This window comes from Limanda limanda, chromosome 6 (assembly GCF_963576545.1).
Source record: "Limanda limanda chromosome 6, fLimLim1.1, whole genome shotgun sequence".
In the NCBI taxonomy this organism is placed as follows: domain Eukaryota; kingdom Metazoa; phylum Chordata; class Actinopteri; order Pleuronectiformes; family Pleuronectidae; genus Limanda; species Limanda limanda.
The window spans coordinates 10,890,254-10,910,080 of NC_083641.1; the positions used below are offsets into that span (position 1 = coordinate 10,890,254).

Genomic DNA, 19,827 nt, shown 5'->3' on the forward strand with positions numbered 1-19,827 from the left:
GCTCCAGAGCCAACATGTCACACAGCATTAACATCAGCCAAAATGTATATACCACAGAGGAGCGACCTTTTTATAATAAACAGAAAACTGGGAGTCATATAACAAAAAATAACTATCTCTGGTGTTTTATCTAAGTTATACGATGATGTAAACACCAGATATACCAAAAGTCCTCCACTATAAACACCCCATGGCTCAGTATAACTCTTACAGAGGAGTCGGGCCAACGAAACACTGAACACTCCTATTCCTCACTGGCTGATTATCATCCAAACTGTAGTACAATTAAACTGTCAGTGACCCAAAGCTGGACATCTGGTTCCTATTATTGTTGGCCCACTGGTTGCTATGATCTCTCTGATTACTTTTAGTTGTGTTGGCTCCAAGGAGACTCTGATAACGTAACAACTTTTTAGCAAAAATGTCTCTAACGTGACTGAACTAACTCTCTGGCAGTCCAGCAATTTTCTGTGAAATCGAGGGAAAAACACAACCACTCCAGCTAAAATATACGGTAGATTTTCTTGACGAACTCTATTTGAAGAGTTGGATCCTGTACAATGGACATTTTCAGGATTGATTGACTATGCTGAGCAGTTTTGAGGGTTTTGTTGCTCTTGATCTTTAATGATTTTATGTTAGATTTTGGGGAGAGTGGTTTCGAGCTGTCAAGACAGCCAGTGAAGACACTTTTATCAAAATGAATTAAAGGAATTGTTCACCCAAAAGTGAAAATTCTCTCATTATCTACTCACCACTATGCAGAGGGGGGGGGGGGGGTTAATTGTTTGAGTCCACAAAGCACTATTGGAGTTTCAGGAGTAAACAGCGGTGCAGCCAAATCCAATACAATTGAAGTAGGCGGTGAGCACTTCTTCAGGCGTAAAACAACATAAAAAAACAGTAAACGCCTCCATACTGCTCCTGTAAACTCTTCCAAGATTAAGATTTAAAGATAAGTAAAATTTGACTTGAAACTGCATCATCTATACGAAGTTTTTAGCCTAAATGTTCTCTGATATCCTCCTGCGTAAGTGAGCCTGTTCACTTGATCTAAATTGGAAATATTGGCAACTGTGGGATAAATGCTGAAAGAGCTGGTGTGTAACAAAGCACATGAAGAGGACAACCATGAAGCAAACACAACTGACTTAGGTTCATGTATTTTAAGTTTGTTTGCTAACTATCAGCTACAGCATGCAACTTCACCACGAAATATAACTTAATTCCACACACTGAACCTTTAAGGCCAAATTATGCATTTCTTAATCGCATCGTGTCCTCACGTCTTGCCACTGGTGTCTCTGTCTGGCGCATCTGAATTAAATATGAAAGTACTAGTGTAGACACTACAGTGAACTGTTGGTTGGCCCTTTATCTACAACCTGACCTTGGGGACTGAAGGGAGTATCTGAGAACTAGACAGCCACCATTCTCCTAATGGTGTACAGATATAATGTGTCATATACACTATACACATAACACCTAGTGGCATATACAGTAATGTGTGAGGATACATATCTGGTAGTTTATGTTTATACCAGACCAAGTAGGCTTTATAGCATTGTTGTGTGCAAAAACACACAACAATGCTTCAACTGTATTCGATCAGAAGAACTTTGGGAAAACAACCAGTTGTTAAATCTAAATCATTTTTTGATGTTTTATACTTTTCTGTTGTATATTTATTCAATAAACGTTGTCATTAACCAGCCTCTCACCACATGGTCACCTCTTTATTTCTTGCTGAGATTCTAATGCAACAATCACTGTGAACGTACAGGAGGAAACACACGTCAACAAATCCCCAATTAAGCTTGTACCTCAATTTAGTGGAACCCGTGATTAAGTATAATCAAAGTGATGGAAATGTCAGTGTCTCTGTTGATTAAAAATCCATCATTTTAATTAAATCAGTCGCCGAACATTGAGGGAGACAATTGGCAGTGTATTGAATAAGCAAATAAGCAAAAGGGCAATTCAATCTTAATGGTTTAATTTGCTTGGGGACAATGAAACAGTTTCTACTTTTGGACATAAATTACGAAACGTAAACAACAAAACAGGACAGGTTGTGTGAAGCCGTTTTAACATGTTCCTCCCTGAAGTCCCCTCTTTCTCAGCATGTGCTGTCCGCATGTATTTAGAGGTGTAAGGCACAGATGCTAGTCTTTGGTGCATGCTTGCAGTCTACCTATCGTCCCTATATGCATACTCTAGAACTAAAGGACTATACTGCTCTTAACGAATAACAATGTGTGCAACATCTGGAGTGTGTGTGGTTCGTGAGTCTTGTGTTGTCTTTGTGTAGTCTTGATTACAAATCTAACCTGATGATTACACAAAAAAAAGTTTAAAACAAAGAAAAACTAAGTTTGATCAAGAATGAAAAATAGATAGTGAAGAGGATAAAATACATCTGCTCTCCCCTGTCCCCGTGTGGATTGTTATGTCATTACAGTCAAAAACAGTGTCATCGTCATGGCTTGAGAGGTCTACATTATTTAACAATGGCAACAAAGTCAGTAGAATGTGAACTAGAAAATGAATAGGAAATGAGATACAAGCTTTTTTTGGTTTCAATCTCCACTTTTTGAAAATCACATTTTCAAAAATACTCCATATTTCAGTTGAGTTTAGAATGAGCCATATCTTTTTTATCTTGGTATCGCTTCAAGTTACTTTAACATAGGCCCTGTCCACAATACGAACAGTGTCATTACCATGCAATTGTCACGTATGTGTGTCAGTGGGTGTGTGTCACAGGACAGTGAAGGTTTCTGTGGATAACAAGTATAAAAATATCCTCCATCTACTGTATGTGACAGCTTCATGACTGTTGTGTGTATTGTGTGGGGTCCTGATGCGTTTGTGTGTGTGATGGCAAAGATGTGGGTTGACAGTGTGTCTGCCAGCACATTTTCCGGGTCTGTCGTTGTGTACACTGCTGTGCTCCAGCTGTCTGAGTGTATAAGGCACAGTGGGTGGACAAACACTGAAGTGACTTTGACACACACACACACACACACACACACACACACACACACAGCGGTGAATGGCTCGGGGGCCTGTGCTATAATAGGGAGTGTCTGTGAGTGTTGACTATGCAGGAGTGTGAGAAGACAACAGATTACAACATTAGTGTAAAGTGCTTTAAACATGACCATTGATTATGAGTAAAGATAATGAGAAATCCAGAACAAGATAAATAAAAATGCCATTTAACCCAGGTGTTTGTTTGTCTGTCTGTAAGTTAGCAGAATGACACTTCAGGACAGATTACAATGAAACGTGTTGTGGTATGGGTCAGAAAAAACCCCAATCAATTTCTGTGCGTATCCGGATCAGTGGGCTGACGGAAATTTTTCCCTACCTATTTTAACATTGCAAGAATATACATTTTTCAATGATTTCTCAAAGAATAGGTCATGGATCTTGATGGGAAAAGATCTGCCATTCTCACAGTTTCCCCATCATCAGATCTGAACGGAGAACCAGAGAAACCTTGGAGCACAGACGTGCCTCTAAAAGCTGCAACAAGTTTCTCTTTTCTGGGAACCACGACCATTACCCAATAAAGAAGAGAACATGCGGATGATTAAAACAGTAAACTTTCTTTAATGTTTTCATTACAATAACACTGCACGAGTCCTTCAGACTCATTTGACATTTTGCTCAAATGAATTTAAAATCTTCACTGGATTTTTTCCCCTTCTACTTTCTAGGCACAGGACTTTTCTCCCGAATAATATCCCTTCAGAAATTCAAACATCAACATTTAGATATAACACTGAGTGTCAAGGTTTCAAATATCCAAAAGATGGCTGAAAATGTAGCAAACTGTGTAAAATGTGAGGCAGACGAACTGATGAATCAAAAACGGTCTAAATAAAACTGAATATTTTCATTCTAACAGCTGGCAGTGAGGAGACCTGAATCAGTCCATAGAAAAATATACAGCCGCTCATCTTGAGGATTTAGTATCAACTGCCGAGCAGCTGGACATAACAACTGCATGCCAACTTGTGGCCTGTCTGCTTTCTAAGTCCGAGTGTTTTATGGCTCACTTTAAAGTACTCCATCACCTCAGCACTATACAATCGCTGCCCATTTCTAGTTTTGTAATCATTAGACTTTGTCTCTGAGTGTCACACGGGCAGAGCGTCACATCCCAGTGCATCAGTGCAGTCCATTAACTTCCATTAAGCTCCCTCATCGTGTGTAGGACCTCTGCCAGTTGTAAATGGCGTGGATATTATGGGAACACGCTGGCACCTTTTTACATGTGCTGACACTGCGGTGCCGGAAAAACCTGCCCCCTGCCCCTGCCCCCCCGCCCAGCCCCCTCCTCCTGGCGGCGAGCTGCTTTGCTCTCTCCTCAGCGGCAAAGAAGTCTGTGGTCGCCCGGAAGAATTCCAGCAGAGCTCTGTGGCTCCAACTGGTCCCACGGCTCGGCACGGCCGGAGTGCCGGCTGCACTTAGTGCACCAGCACCACTCTCCTCAGACTGGGTGGAGAAACCACAGTGACCTCCACGGTCCGTTAGGAGGAGAAAAAAATGTGGGTTGGTCTCAAAGAGTTCCAAGGGTATGGTGGAGTGGGTGTCCCCGCGGACCGGGTCGTCCCGAGCGCACAAGCTCAGAACAGGAATGGCCACTTCGTCCACGTCTCTCAAGGGCTCGTTATGTTCCCAGTAAGCCTCCCAGGTACCTGATGTATTGGTGCTACCACTGCTTCCTGTAGCTGCTGCTACTGCTGCTGATGGTGCAGGGCCTGTATGTCCAGTCTGACAGAACAGCGCCTCCTCCAGGCTGCGCAAGGAACAGCTAGAAAACAGGGTGTCTGTCTGTATAGTCTCTCCCAGCACCGTCCTGTACCTATGCACACACAAACACACACACAAACACACACACAGGTAAACAGAGTCAACAAGACAAAAATACCAGTAAATCAATTCTGAGGAGCAGCACTGGTCTCACGTTCCCTATTGACATTGATTCAAGAAACTTCACCCGGGTCACGGTGTTTCTCAGAATCAATGACCTGCCCAGATAGAGAAACTTGATTGTTTCCTTATTTGTCTCGGCCTGTCCAATCAATGTTGAGTGAGGTTCTGCTTTCATTACAGATTTTAGTCCATCCTGTTCATATCACATCCTCTGTGATTTCCTCCCGGAGTAAAGTGAATGAATAGAAGGAGCCGTTTATCTCTTCCCGTCTTCCAAGACTCTTTATGCTCTCTTCCACTACAGCACCATTTTCCAAGGGAATAGGCTTTGCATGTGTTATATATCAGCAATCCCCTTTCATATTACCAATTTAATCATATTAAAACCAATATATATAATTCATTAATTCATTTTCATGATAATTTCATTGTTCTGCCCTATATTGGTGAGTACTCAAGCCAGCTGCTGATGTCTGGTTATTAGACAACATCACCACAAAAATGTCTGACTGAATCATGATTGGCTGACAACATGTATCAATGGGTATTTGCTACCAGGGCTACAACCCCTGATCACTACTGTGCAGACTCTGGTGAGTAAGATGTTATTGCCAAAATGAAATGGAATTAATGGCCAAATCAACTAAATAAAATCCAAGCAGTATTAATCTAGATCTACTCTATAAAGGTTCAGTTTGTAAGATTAAGGTGAAAGGAATCTATTGACAGAAATTTAATATAAAATAATTCTAGTGATGTTTTCAAGAGTGTGTTTCTTCTAAATTCTAAAAATTGTTGTTTTATTTACCTTAGAAGTGGACAAACTAAAAACCCTTTGAGTTTTTATGAAAACTATAGGTAATCACATGTTCTCTTTCATGTTTGGAAGAGGAGGATGAGGTGAGGGGTCATCAGCTGCCACATGCAACTTCTCCACTTTATGTTACTAAATTCTACCCACTGCCACTTTAATAGAAAACAAAGTAGAATCAATCTTACATACATACTTTGCTCCGAGATAATTTCTCATTATCTAACTGATTAACAGCATCATCTTTATCTCATTACCTGCTGAGACCAATCTTCTGGTAGAGCACCAGTGCCCACTGCAGGGGCCAGCACAGCCCGTTCTCAAACCAGCTCTGGCAGCGGAACATGGGCGACAGGCAGACGGCTGCCGTCACGTAACTCGACGATCCGCACTCCCCCAGGTACGACAGGAGGAGGCCTGACCCGCTGCTCTCGCTCACTGCGTACAGTCTCCCGGCCGGCTGCCTGTGGCGAATGTAGCGCACGGCCTCGCGCAGATCCGCCGGGTCTCCAAACTGCTGCAGCTTGAGGGTGGTGAGCGGCGTGCTGTTGTGGCTGCGGCGGTTGAAGATGGCAGGAAGGTAGCCGTGGGACAGGGCCGCTTCACACAACTGGAGAGAGGGGTTAGAAAAATAAGTCAAAGGATGAACATGTATCTCCAATAGTGTGTCAGCTCAACGATGCCTTTCTAGAACATCTGGATTTATATGGGGGAATATGAGACTGAAATGGTCGACTCTCCAAACACAAAAAGGGCAAAGTAATCTTGGTTACATAACTTCCAGTGATATCATTGGTCTCCAAATGGTTAAATCCTGCTTCTCGTGTGTCCTGGAGCAAGTTAAAGAGAACACAGTGTCCTCTTCGCATGTTACAGTATATGATCTACTTCAACATTTCACTGAGTCAAAAATCAGGAAGGAAATTTGGCTCAATTACAACTTTAAAAAGGCTCTAACTGGTCTCTTGCCACATTGCACATTTTTTTTAACTGTCTTCACTCTCACATTTTTCATTACAACAGCCTCCAATTGGGAGGCTAACCAATTTACTTCCTTAGTACCTGTCAGCCTCCAAGCAATTCACGATATACAGAAACATTTTAATCTACCTGGCACACCTTTATTTTTCTATCTCCAACTCTGCACAGCAATGTACACTAATGTGCCTTGGAACAAATGTCTCTCCACACATCCATCTCAAACAGCTCCGACCAGCCCCAGTATACCTTATTTATGATCTATCAACTTGGAAAAATTGATCATGTGTGTAAAAATGTGTAAGTGTCGTGGAGTGGGGGGACCTGCACTGGAGTTTACTGTTTTAAATTGAACATTAAAAAAAAAAGAAATCCTGTTACATCTTACATACATCTTTTACACCAGAATTAGCACATATATGCAGGCTAAACATGTGATTGACTTCTTTCCCACTGCCAGGAGAGGAATTGCTTTCCTGATTCTTCATGTTTGATGTCACAAACGCATCAAAAACTGAGGCGCTCTCTCACCTCGCCGCCTTGCCATCCATCACTGTTGATGTTTGCGTCCATTCCCATTGCAGACAAAAGCCAGATGTTAGAGGGTGCTAGGTGGTTTTCTGACTATAGATGAGGGTGTTATTTGTCCCTTTTTGTGCCCAATGGTCGATTTTGTGTGGCCTAGTCCCTTAGTTGTTATATCTCAGAATTCAACAATGCTTCCTTTTAGAAGTCAGTTTCCATTTTGCTCCCTTAAATGTCTTCGCTGCCTGAACATGCATGGTAATGCTTTTTATTTGCATGGAAAAATAAATAACCATTTGCTGGCAGGGTTAAGTGTTGCTCCCTTTCCCTGTGTTGTTTATCCATGCTTGAGGTGTACACAGTCATTCAACATGAACTGGATTAAGTGCAATCACTTTACTGACAAAGTAAAAATGTTTGGCATACATAAAATGGAACCCCCTGTTGTTAAACATATATAGACATATGCATATATATAGACTCATCTCCATCACAAATCAGGGTGGTGCCATGTACTTGGCAAGTTTAAGATGTACAGGCATTATAGAGGCAATTGTCAAACACAGTGGGGGGATTTATGAAAGCTATTATGCACAATGTGATTTGCTTAGATGCCCATGCAGCCGACAGTCGAGAAAAGCCTCAACCTGCACGGTGCAGCGTTCCCTGAAAAGGACTCGGTGCTGTGTTGGCAGCAGGAGAGCAGAAAGGACTCGAGTGTGGAAACCTGTGATCTCATTTCTCTGGCAGGAAGAAATTCCCTTTCACCGGAGAGAAATATCACTACTGCTGCATGAATGTGACAACATGAGATATCTGGGCTGTATAAAGTCATTGGTGCCGAACAAATATCTGAATTCTTTACAACTGAATCAATGCCGATTAAAATGTGTGCACAAATGTGGAATTGATGCAACATTTGTGTTCTATTCAGCACATAAATAAAGGTTTAACGATGGTTGAAATCTTTGGAGGCTGTATGTATCCTCAGAGGAAACAGCAGAGCCTCAGAGGCTCCATGAAATGTGATGGTAAGGTGAGGGTCTTTGTCATATTGGGTTGCAACTTAGCACACTTTACGTCATTCACTAAATTCTTGATCTTGATAAAGACAGTGGTTTTAAGTGTTTGTAACATAAATCCACTCTGGAGGTACAGCGGCTTGTACTTTGCAGAGGTCGGCGGTTCAATCCTTATCTCCTCCAGTCCACATGTCCTTGGGCAAGAGGCTGAACCCCATCTCTCTGTCTTCGAATAGTGTTTGATTGAAAAAGTCCAGCACATAGTAGCACTGTATGAATGTATGTATAACTGGGGAAGTGGTCGACTCTAGTGTAAAGAGCCTTGAGCAGGCGATAAGACTAGATAAAGTGCTTTATAAATACAGTCAATATACCAATAATCCATATATCTTAATAAGCCTACAGCTTAAACCTGCATGAGCTGGGGGAAATAAAGCTGGCAGGGCTTCAACGTTTTGATTTGAGCAGAAATGACATCCCCCACGTATAAATTGAGACGCTCTCCCTGCAGAGAAGAATTGATGATTATTCCAGTGGAGCCTCAGAAATTTACCTTTAGAATACATTTTCCACGGCAGTGTCTGGAAACTAATGCAGGCAGCTTGTCTGTCCTGGAAATGGGCAGCGTCAACCTGCTTCATCTCACCACAGAGAAAACTTGTTCTTCATTTTCTCAGAGGTTTGGTGGTTATAAGCACATCAAATGTCAGATTCGAAATGAGTTTCATTTTTGCTTTAGATTTACAGAAACCACAGGATACTGCAGGTGCAGCTGCAGAATCACGGCATTAACTATTTAACAGCTCAGAGACACTGCAGTCGCATTTTCGCCCATTTCTATATAGAAAGAGGATTTACTCAGACAGATACAGGCAGCGTGTGAAAGCTCTACAACACTGGAACCTCATTCATTCAGCCTCTTCCAAAGATAACGTTGGATCACTGAGATTCAAGAGGACCATCTGAGGGGGAGTGGAGAGCAGCTCTAAATGAGTCTGAATCACTTCAGTTCACTTTCCTTCCCACAGGTATTGAGATATTTAACATTTCAAACGAGCTGCAGCCGACTGATGAATGTTGTGCCTTAGATTGCATCAGGTGAAGTTATGTTGCCCCGGTTATGTCTGCATGCTCCAGTATTAGTAAGCTCCAGCTGCACGGTGTAAACCACCATCACACAGTGTGGTGATGCACTGTGTGAGTCACCCAGGCTCACTGAGCGATGAGGAGGCACTGCACTGCGTTAACTACTAAACACTGAGCGGATGGAACACAAGAAGAAAGTTGTCGGGGAGAATTAACCAAATCCAAGGATATTGCAACTGCTAAATATGTTATATTGTGTTTCACTGAAAGTTTTTTGCTTGGAGGTGAAGCAATGACTCATGACCAAGGACGATTTTTAAGATTTGATAAACTGTGAAGGCAGTGGTTATAGAAATATCGCCTGACAGCAAGACCAACCTGATTCTTTCAGTGTGCAGTTGGCATCTCTGTGTCTGCGTGGATTTTCTAAAGCCCCTTTTCTACTGCTCAAAAAACACACTTACATCTGGCTTTTGTCTGCAGTGGGACTGGATACAATCAGCGCTCACTCCCAGCTCTAATGACTCTGCAGTAGAAAAGGGCTTTTAATCGCCGTCAATCGCCTGCTTTGAGCGGGTCTACCTGCTTATGAAAAATCTGCGTATACTCACTATGTTTGGTGTCAAATAGGTGTAAGATCAGGCTTATCTGTGCAATGGGAATGAAAATAATCAGCATTAACTCCATACTCTAATGGCTCTGCAGTAGATTAACACTTTAATTTCTTCTTTTTTATTTTGCAGCTGCACCTTCTGCGGCGTGTGGTTATGAAGTCCATTGCACACTCGGACATTGGTGCATAAACAGCCACAAACATTTGTGTACTTATGGTATTTTACATCTTGGTAACAACGTGCAACAGCGTTTTTTTGTATCATGCAAGATGCAGTGAGGTTTCTGACGAGTTGGTTTCTGGCGTATTCGTGACGTCGAACATTACTCACACAGGGAAAGAAAAGGCAAACTCCTCGACTGGCAATGAAAGGAGTTAATCACATTTATTTTGCAGGTTTATTCATGTTTAATATACTTGTTTGCAAAAGAGGTATAGGATGGCCCTGTGATACGCTGGCAAACTCTTCAGGATGTACCCCGCCTCTCGCCTGGTGTCAGCTGGGATTGGTCCAGTCCACCGTGGTTTTCAATGTGGGAGAATGGAAGGATGGATAAATGAACTGATGTTTTCATACAACCTGTGATTTGCACATGACACAGCTATCATGAGATCATGAGATGTTATTTTAAAAGTTGTGTTCATTACTGAAAATCTAGCAACTTCAGCTTTGTTCTACACCAGATTTGCAGACAGAAGGTTTCAGGCTGTGTGCTATTTTGAGCTGTGCATTTAGTTTTGTTGCGCTGATAAACTGTGCAGTGTCAGTGCAGTGATAAATTCCTTCAGCAGGGACTCCAGACGCTGCACAACATGCCAGGGTTGTCCCTCCCACACACACAGAGCTCCCCATTTCTTTCTCTTATCCCCCTCCACAGAAACAATGACAAACATAAATAAAAGAGGGCCCCCGAAAAGTTCAACAATATTCCTCTCAAATCACAGTGTAATGTGATCTGTGTCTGTGAGACCACCACTTCTGTCAAACTAACTTTGGCACAAATCAAGTTAAAAGCAACAAAGCATCTCACTGCAGTGCTCCATCATCTATCCAGGTCAATAGTTCGACTAAATACTCTTCAACAGGCCTGTGACAAGGGCCAGACATGGATTTACTCCTCTGAGTTAGGAACAGGGCAATCGGTGCAGACATTTGAGAGGAATTATGGCGATTTTTGCTGAAAATCTATTTTGTTGAATATTTGTTTTGCTCTAAATCATCCTGCAACTTCATACTGTATAGGCCCTATACAGTTCAGTATGACGATAAGCATCACAGACACACATTCGTAGTGGAGAGGAGCTATGAATTATTGAAGACAACATCACCACAATTAAAAACCCCAAGGAGAACCAACAATTTTTCAAGGTAGCTCCTTTCAAGGTAGCTCCTCCATAAAACTGTATTATGTCACAGAGGGTTTGCTGAATTTGTGTTTTCCAAGATGAATGAGAATCTAGTGGTTGGTAAAATGTCAATACCTTTTCATTCTAGCTGAGAGGAAAAAAAAACATATCCAATGAGTCATTGACGGAATTGCTGCCAAAACCCGATGTAGGGCTAGACACTGATGTAGGAAAAAGTGGGGAGACAAATTTGCATTTTGCTGAGCCTGTGGGAAAAATGTCTTAAGTGTCCCAGCTATTGTTAATGTCCTAAGATGTATGTAAAGTATCGCTGCTCTTAATGAACAGTTTAGCCTCAGTGCATCGACACCAAGCTGTAAAATTCCCAGAGAGATGAGAAGAAGACATTGCACTGATCTAATCCCTGTTTCTTTGCCCGGTTGAAACTCTGACATGAACAGACGCTTGATAACCAGAGACATTCATGCCTTGTCTGAAATGGATCACGTGCCTTTAGTCGCTGGTGATATTTACACAATAAACACATTTCCAATGATGTATTTCTGCTGGTATTACTTCCCTCACTGATCCATTCCAGGCTGTAAATATAAAAACTTTTACTGCACACTTCTAAAGCTATTATCACTTCCCACATGGAATTTGGGGAATTCCAAAACTGCTCCCTCAGAACTCATGAAGTGAAAAGAATGGTCACAGAACAGTGAAACTGTAACAATCCTACCTGCTGTTTCAGGAAACTACGATGGCCGTCACGCACAACTTCTGACACAGCTGGATTTCTGCTTATGTGAACATATACGACCTTTCAGCACGTTGCTCTAAACACAAATCACAGGCCACTGAATAAGAGAATCACTGCTTCACGTCTTCTGATTTTACAGCAGGGTTATGTGCACTACACTACACTAAAGTTTTTATATGGATTAAACAAATAAGATCATTATCTAACATTTCACTTGATGAGTTTTAGAGCTGTGGTGTGGATAGATGGAGGTTTGTGTTACCTACGGATTTAGCCGGACGAGCTGTTTCCCTCTGTTTCCAGTCTTTATGCTAAGCTAAGCAAGTCAGCTGCTGGTTGTAGCTTCATATGTACCACAAAAATATGCGTTTGATATATCAATCTTCTCGTGTAACCCTCAGCAAGAAAGCAAGCAAAAGACCAATTTTGGCTTAATGTTCAGTGACCACTTTAAGAAATAAAAAAAAGGATACATAATGATGAAGGACAGAGATGGAGCAGAAGAAACAAGACAGAGAAACCAGTGTTAATTCACTGATAAACAACTAAAAGACGTATTGAACTAATGCTACGTATCGTCTCTGCACATTTCAAACTGTCTGGTGTGAACAGCAGCAGACAAAACAAGAAGCAAACGACAAACCAAGTGTAAAAATATGAATGATTTAAGAGGAGCTGGTTCATTTATCCATCGGTTCCTGCAGAGTGCTGTGAAAAAGAGACATTTCCTCTTCTGTCTCCTCTCTGTGTCACAGATATAGACTCGTGTGTGTATGCCCATGAAAACATGACCTCTTTTTTATCTCTGTCTGCCACGCACACGCTGACTGCTTTATGCAGTGAAAATCCCCAGTGACTGATGAAATCTTAATTGGTGAATATCCCTTGTGTTGCCTCTGGTTCCTGTCCTCCGAAGCGTAACTGGCTGACTCCGTCACAAATCACAAATGCTCTCTACCCTGTGCCCAAACAAGAGGCACAAATCCATCTGAACGTGAGCTACTTATCATCTCTTTATCATTTTCCTGGGTGAATATTTAAGTAACCACATGTTTACGTTGTTATAATACAGTTATTTTGCCTCCTCACTTTTCCTCCTCTTTCCTGCCTTCCCCTATGAATATAAGATGTTATTAACTCCAGGCTTACATCAAACCCATTTTTTTGTGTTGGGACAATCCAGTTGTTGCACACTTGTTAGTTCTGACACGGAGCTGACAGGAAGCCGATGACCAATTTGCACTTCAGAGTTTACAGTACCAGATGAAATGAGCTAGCTAGTGCGACGCCAGGTGCCCAGAGTGATGTGAGAGCCAAGAGGCATTCGTGTGGAGCAGCACTCCCACTGGCCCCTCGAGTCAAGGGATGCTTTGTAATCCCTCACTCGATTACCTCAGTCAGGGCATTCAAAGAACAGTTGAAAGACTCGTAATGCTTCTGCTCCCCTTTTCTTTTCTTTTTTTACCACTCTGCCCTTTTTCTTCAGACTGCTAAAAGTCAAGTGATTTCCTTTGCCCAATGGCCATTGTTGATTTGCACAAGCATCTTCCCAGTTCTTATTTAAATGATTCTTACATCTCTTTTGATTTGTTTCCTTGTTAAAATACTTTGTGCAGAGGACATTTGTGTGTAAATGTGTTCCATGCATTTCATGGTTTCTATATGTTTTCATTTTAAATCAGTTTGCTCTTTTATCAGGGATCAGGCAATCTTTTTTTATCTCTTTCTTTAACAGTGTGAGATTTTATCCTTTTAAGCTTTCAATTATTTCCCAGAGACTAATTCATGGACCTTGATAAAAAAGACAGCCATTAAGATAACTACTCTCTATAAATGTGTGTAGTTTAGTGTAGCTTGATTTAACTTGTTTAAATTTAGCTTGACTGGTGTGCCTTGGCAGAAGGATCCCGCTTTATACCAAATGCCAATCCCTTCTTTGAATTGCAGCTATAAAGACACTCCTATGTACCTTTTGAAGTGAGGAACCCCTACTGTTGCTGCAATGACAAACACACAGTGCCTTGCAGCTTACAATGTTCATCTTGTTGATGTCATAATAGATTCAAGACACATGAGCAGCTACAGAGTCATCTAGTGAGGGGATCTTGATCTTTATCAATGAGGTGGACACAAATGGCTTTTTGTTGGCAGCATCATGATGCTAGAGTCTGCAGATGGCTGAGATACCAGGTTGAAGATGAATGAGATACCCAATTTGATTATTTCTGGTAGTACGTTCATCTCTGTAATAAAGCAAATGCAGTGCAGTCCATGAGTGAGACGCATGGATTTACCTTCAACACGTTCCTAGTGATTTTCCCAAAGGAGTTGGGGATGATGAGGAGAATGGGACTGGTGGAGTGGCTGGAAGTTCTGCGTCGCTTCTGGTAGGATGGCACAGCCCAGTCCAGGGCCACCAGCCCGTCGTCGCTCAGCTGCAGGTTGTTCCGCACGAACTGGACCGGACAGTCGTAGGGCCAGCACGCCTCGTACGCGCTGTGCAGGAAGGCGCTGGCCCGCCACGTCCAGCCGACGCACGGCGCGTAGTGGCTGAAAGTCCTGCAGTGCTTCAGGAGGTAGTTGGCCAGCGCGGAGGGTTTGCAGATCAGTGCCACGGTGCGCGCTGTTCCATCGTCCCTCTCCTCCGGCTCCGGGACGCACCCCCCGGACTTGTCCCTGACCGCCTGCTGTGGAATCCCCAGTCCGTGGAGCAGAGCATCCGGGGGGCTCTCGGTGCCAAAATATTTGGAGCCCGGCCGTATCAGGACCACCAGGATCACAACGCACAGAGCCACGAGCCATCCCAGCATTTGCACGGTTAGACACGCACGTTCCCCACACTTCAGAGCACAATGTAATCAGAGATGTGCAAGAGAGGTCAGAGTCATGCTCAGTCTCGCAGAGAAGCTGCTTCTTCTAAATGGATCAGCTCCTTACTGAAGTTTGGTGCCTCCGGAGCCAAAGACGCACCAGTTCCTCGTCCTCGTCACCGGCGTGCGTTCCTCGCCTACTCTGCGTTTCCAGGTCGCTCCGAATCCGACGTCATGTTTCCATCTTTCTTAAAATAAAGGATGCGAGTCTCTCTTTGTTTAGCTCAGTTCCGACTGTGTGTGTTTGTGTGCTCCACCAGTGCTGCCAAACTAACAACAGCTGGGAGCGCAAGAAATGAGTAGGAGCGACCCGCGGCTGTGGCTGGAGCCGCCTCCCATTCCCCCCCACCCTGCGAGAGAGCAGGTGCCGTGTGAGCGAGATAAACCCTGTGATAATTACCCTTTTAAAAGAATAAATACTTCCAATAAGAACCATGCAAGAAGGTAACTTCATCTGGTGTGTTTTTACGCGTGGACTCCCTCTCCATTAATTCATTATTTCACTTCAAGTCATCTCTCTCTCTCTCTCTCTCTCTCTCTCTCTCTCTCTCTCTCTCTCTCTCTCTCTCTCTCTCTCTCTTCTCTCTCTCTCTCTCTATCTCTCTCTCTCTCTCTCTCTCTCTCGCTCTCTCTCTCTCTCTCTCAACATTGTGGTTCACAGTAGAATAAACAGTGAGAAGATGGTCTTTCACCTGATTTGTAATCTTTATCTGATGAATTAATGTCACAAACAAATGGTTGCAACACATTCTGTACGCCTTTTCCAAATAAAAGCACTGTTGATGGAATCCCTTCCCTTGTTTAAAAAGGGGTTATTATTGTGAAATATTTGCAAGAGCAGAAGATGCACGGCTTCAAACTGTATACTCATATTTGTGGCCATATTCAAATCAAAGCCTATATGTAAAAACATTGTGCTGCACTAGCAGCTCCTCTGCAAAAATGTTGTGGAACTTAGAAGCTACATATTTTGCATTGTAAATATTAATTGATATTAATTTGAATATTGTGCATTGAATAGAAAAAGACATCAGGACAGAAAGTTTACACATCTTCCACCGCAAACCAAAAACAAACCTCCTCCGACTATACCTTGAATAAAAGTTTAAACAAAACAATTTAGTAGCACTAATATGGCACTTACTTATAGCACTTTGTAGTTTGGCTTTCTTGAAGAAATTGTACTTTCTTGATTCTTGTTGTTCTGGGTTTGTTCCCTCATGGTTGAATGCACTTATTGTAAGTCGCTTTGGATAAAATTAAATGTTATGTAATGGTAGATCTCGGCTTAAGAGATCTACTAAGTTTGGAATTGGAAAGTGATCTTGAGCTCAAAAAGGCTGGTGACCACTGCTCTAGGCCATGGTAATCTGTATGAGAACACAAAGTGACCCATGTAGCAATTGGTGAGTACGGCCCAAATTGCACAAAACAAAGTCATTCCACCTCTGGCACCTTTGGTTGACATGCAGTATTGCTATAGCTTACATGAGGCTCAGATCTGGCAAACATGAGCCAGTTGCTTCAGCCCCTCGAACACCCCAGCATTCCACATGTAGGCTCCGACGGGGGGGTTATAAGTATTTGCTCATCACTCACATCATCTAAGTAATGATATCTGGGGGGAGATAAAGTGATTAAGTTGGAGCCGAGATGCCAAGCACACACCTGTTCTACTGTTGCAATAAACCAGAGATTTCTGTATTATTGTGAACGCCCCTGAGCGGAGAGAATCTTCTAATCAATGCATTGATTATGTTCCAGAGAATGTTGGGACCCCATTGTGCAGATATTCTCCGGAGTTCATGTCTGAAACTGGCTTGTGTGTAGGGCCTTTGAGCACCAGGTTAAAATAACATTCCCTTTGACTTAATCACATTATTGTAAGTTTCACATTTTGATTAAAGCCCATAGCTGTTATCGTGCATGACTCAAAGACGCAGCGATTTTCCGCCACCATCTCAGTCAGTCACAAACAGATTTTAGTTGTACTGCTCTAGTAAGGTTGATGAATTCAGGGAAAGTGAGCTTTGTCATCTGTGTGTCAGGAGCACGTTGTTTTGACCGGTGGTGAGCAAGCGAGAGGAAACAAACCCTAATGGAAAAAATGACAAGACAGTAGATCATCATCTGTTTGCTCCAGTTTTCGATGCCACTCTGCTCCAGTGGATTAGTCAGTAGAAAACGTAAACAAGGGGCAAAGTAGGAGATGCCAAGAGCGAGCAGAAAATGGAGACAAACGAGCGGCTGAAGGATGTTAGCATCACCTCAGAGACGCAGCAGAGCAGTTTACAAAGCCACTGGGGAGAAGATGTGTTATGTTAATTTAACCATTGTGCAGAGTACAGGGAAAGATAATCTCTCACTGTGTAATCGAATCGAGGTTCTGTGGTGGTCTATAAAACAGTTTGATCATTAACGTTAATGAGATGTTTAATTCTTAGAAATGTTATTTCAATAACACTAATTTAAAGCTCTTTAAGCTTCCAGGAAACATGCAATAACATGTTTTGCCTAAAGTAGAACACTGTAAAATGTACCAGACTGAGACATGTGGTGTTCAAAAGAGTAAAAGACAAGCAAGAACAAACCTGAGTTCATGAGGCTTTTCTTCCAGGATAGACAGACATTTCCAGAGGCTACAGTTTGTCTGAGAACTGCGGGAGCTGGATTTTCTTTTCTTTAATTGTCATATAGACCTTGACATAATGCAATTATAGCCAAAGCCAGCGTTAAATGACAGAGCAACCAGGTGACCAAGAAGAGACATATCCTGCTGGAAGTCTTTGGCAAAATCATCTCATATGTGGGTGTTAAACATACTTATGGTTGTATATTCTTTGTGAAATAAATAAGTAAATATAGAAGAAAGCTATTTTTAAGCAAAAATGACAGTCTATCGAGTAGCTAATCATATAAATAACTTATATATGTGTCCGCCAACCAGTGCAGCTATGATTCAGTGACACACTGTATATTTTGAAGTAGCCTAGTAGTTGTTTCAATGTCTGTATGAAGTCAGAAACTGACTCACTAAAATAAAGAAAGGCTAACCCTAAAAACTCAATAGCATTTCAACAATGTTTATTATAGATTTTCACATTGAAATGGAGAGTAATCTAATATTAAAATAATTATAAAATAAAGAACTTCTGAAAAAGGCATCTTGAAATAAAGAAGAAAAATAGAGATGTAGTTTGAGTTTTCCTTTTCCCTTACTCAACTAAAATGAACAGCCAAAAAGCTTTTACATTCCTTTTTTCTCTTTGTTCCCACTTTTTTTTGTTCACTGAACGATGTAAACTACGCTGTGCCGCCAGGATTCACTACCGTAAAGACAAAAAAGCTGCGCAGGTTAAAATAGAAAGGCTCCTTTAAAATCTAATAACAGGTCTGGTTCCATAGAACGGTGTCTGAGTCTGGTCAGGACTGCCTATCGGTGAACTATTCTTAAGATGATTGTGGGTGATTTTTTTTGCTTCAGCTTGCTCTGATTAGGCCCAACCACCTTCCATATGACGCGTCAAGGCACGTTATGCAGATCAATGTATATCGCCCCAGCCCTATACCCTTTTATATCACATTCTGTATCATATGTTCTGAAGTGATTGCAAGGTTGTGGGGCTCCACACTGACTGCAGTAAGATATCCCTCTTAGGCTACTGATCTAATTTGTGATGACCTGTTTTCAATCCCGCTTTCCCTCATCTTTGTGCCAAAGTCAAAAGCCGAGATAAGAGGCATGTTATTCTGAAATTTCTGCATTTCCCTGGAAAGAAAACATCTTTGAGGTTTCATGTTGGAAAACTGTTCAAATGACTCACATGTGGTCTCAGTTCAAACAATCTATGATTTCAAAAGGCCACAGGAGATCCAGAAACATCGAAAACAATACCATGTTTTGCAGGAAGAAAAAAAAAGGTCATTAAATCAACATTAACTTTTGGACCAGATAGCAGAGCAGACATAGATCCTTGTCAGAGTGAAAGGCCACAGGGAAATGTCACACATGCTTTCTCAAAACAAACAGTCACTCCTGTCCTGTGTTTGAAAACCCTGACCCTCATCCTTCTATTTATTGACAACTGATAAGGGAAATAAAGAGTTGGATGGTACGAGATAGATGGTGGAGACAACACAGGCTGAAATTTGACTCAAATACCTTGAGGCAGGTTAAGTCATATTTAATCATCACTTGTCTGTGTTCAATTAATGCAAGCAGATACATGCATGAACGCAAAAGACTATTCCTTTAGTGGCAGTGAAATAAGAACGACTGAACCCAGTTACTTTAGCAGTTCAATAACCCCAGATAACAAAGGCACACACTCTGACAAACACACACACACACACACACACACACACACACACACACACACACACACACACACACACACATCCCCTGGTGGCTGGCTGCAGTATAGGTCATAAACCCCGCCTCACCCTGTTAACGGATGGGGCATTACATTGAAAAAATATATAATTAAATGTATTTTCCCAAACATGGTCGTTTTCCATTTTTATATATAATCTATGGTCTCTGTCTGTAGTTTGGTATCAATCTTTACTTAAGCACATTTTCCAAAATGTCTTGTGTCATTGCCTGATGAATTTATTGTGTTTTTGAGAATGACAGCAACAGTAGAAACTAAGCCTCTAACCTGGTGACCTGTCACTCAGTGAACATTTTCCATTTTTAAACAACACTTAAACATGTCCGTCATCACATGTGTAACCTTGACAATCTGAGACAAAATGGCTCAATTCAAGTTACTAAAAGAGCATCGGAGCGAGCAGGAGAGAAGAGGAGTGAAACAGGGACGTCATCGAGGAGGAGAGGAGAGAGACAGCATTCGATGCAGCCT

General features: G+C 42.0%; 1 protein-coding gene across 1 annotated transcript; it reads right to left on the reverse strand.

Moving 5' to 3' along the window:
* Positions 1-4,212: 4,212 nt before the first annotated feature.
* abhd15a (abhydrolase domain containing 15a) lies at positions 4,213-15,205 on the reverse strand. Its single transcript, XM_061073631.1, has 3 exons — positions 14,387-15,205; positions 6,016-6,368; positions 4,213-4,876 (listed from the first exon to the last, which is right to left on the reverse strand). Exons 1-3 carry the CDS (start codon positions 14,900-14,902, stop codon positions 4,213-4,215), a joined length of 1,533 nt encoding a protein of 510 aa, XP_060929614.1. The 5' UTR covers positions 14,903-15,205.
* Positions 15,206-19,827: the final 4,622 nt, after the last annotated feature.

Coding starts and splice junctions, on each gene's coding strand:
- abhd15a (XM_061073631.1), bottom strand. CDS start 14,902: ATGCTGGGATGGCTCGTGGCTCTGTGCGTTGTGATCCTGGTGGTCCTG. Junction 6,369..14,386: donor TCACTAGGAACGTGTTGAAG/GTAAATCCATGC, acceptor CCCTCTCTCCAG/TTGTGTGAAGCGGCCCTGTC. Junction 4,877..6,015: donor CAGAAGATTGGTCTCAGCAG/GTAATGAGATAA, acceptor GTGTGTGCATAG/GTACAGGACGGTGCTGGGAG.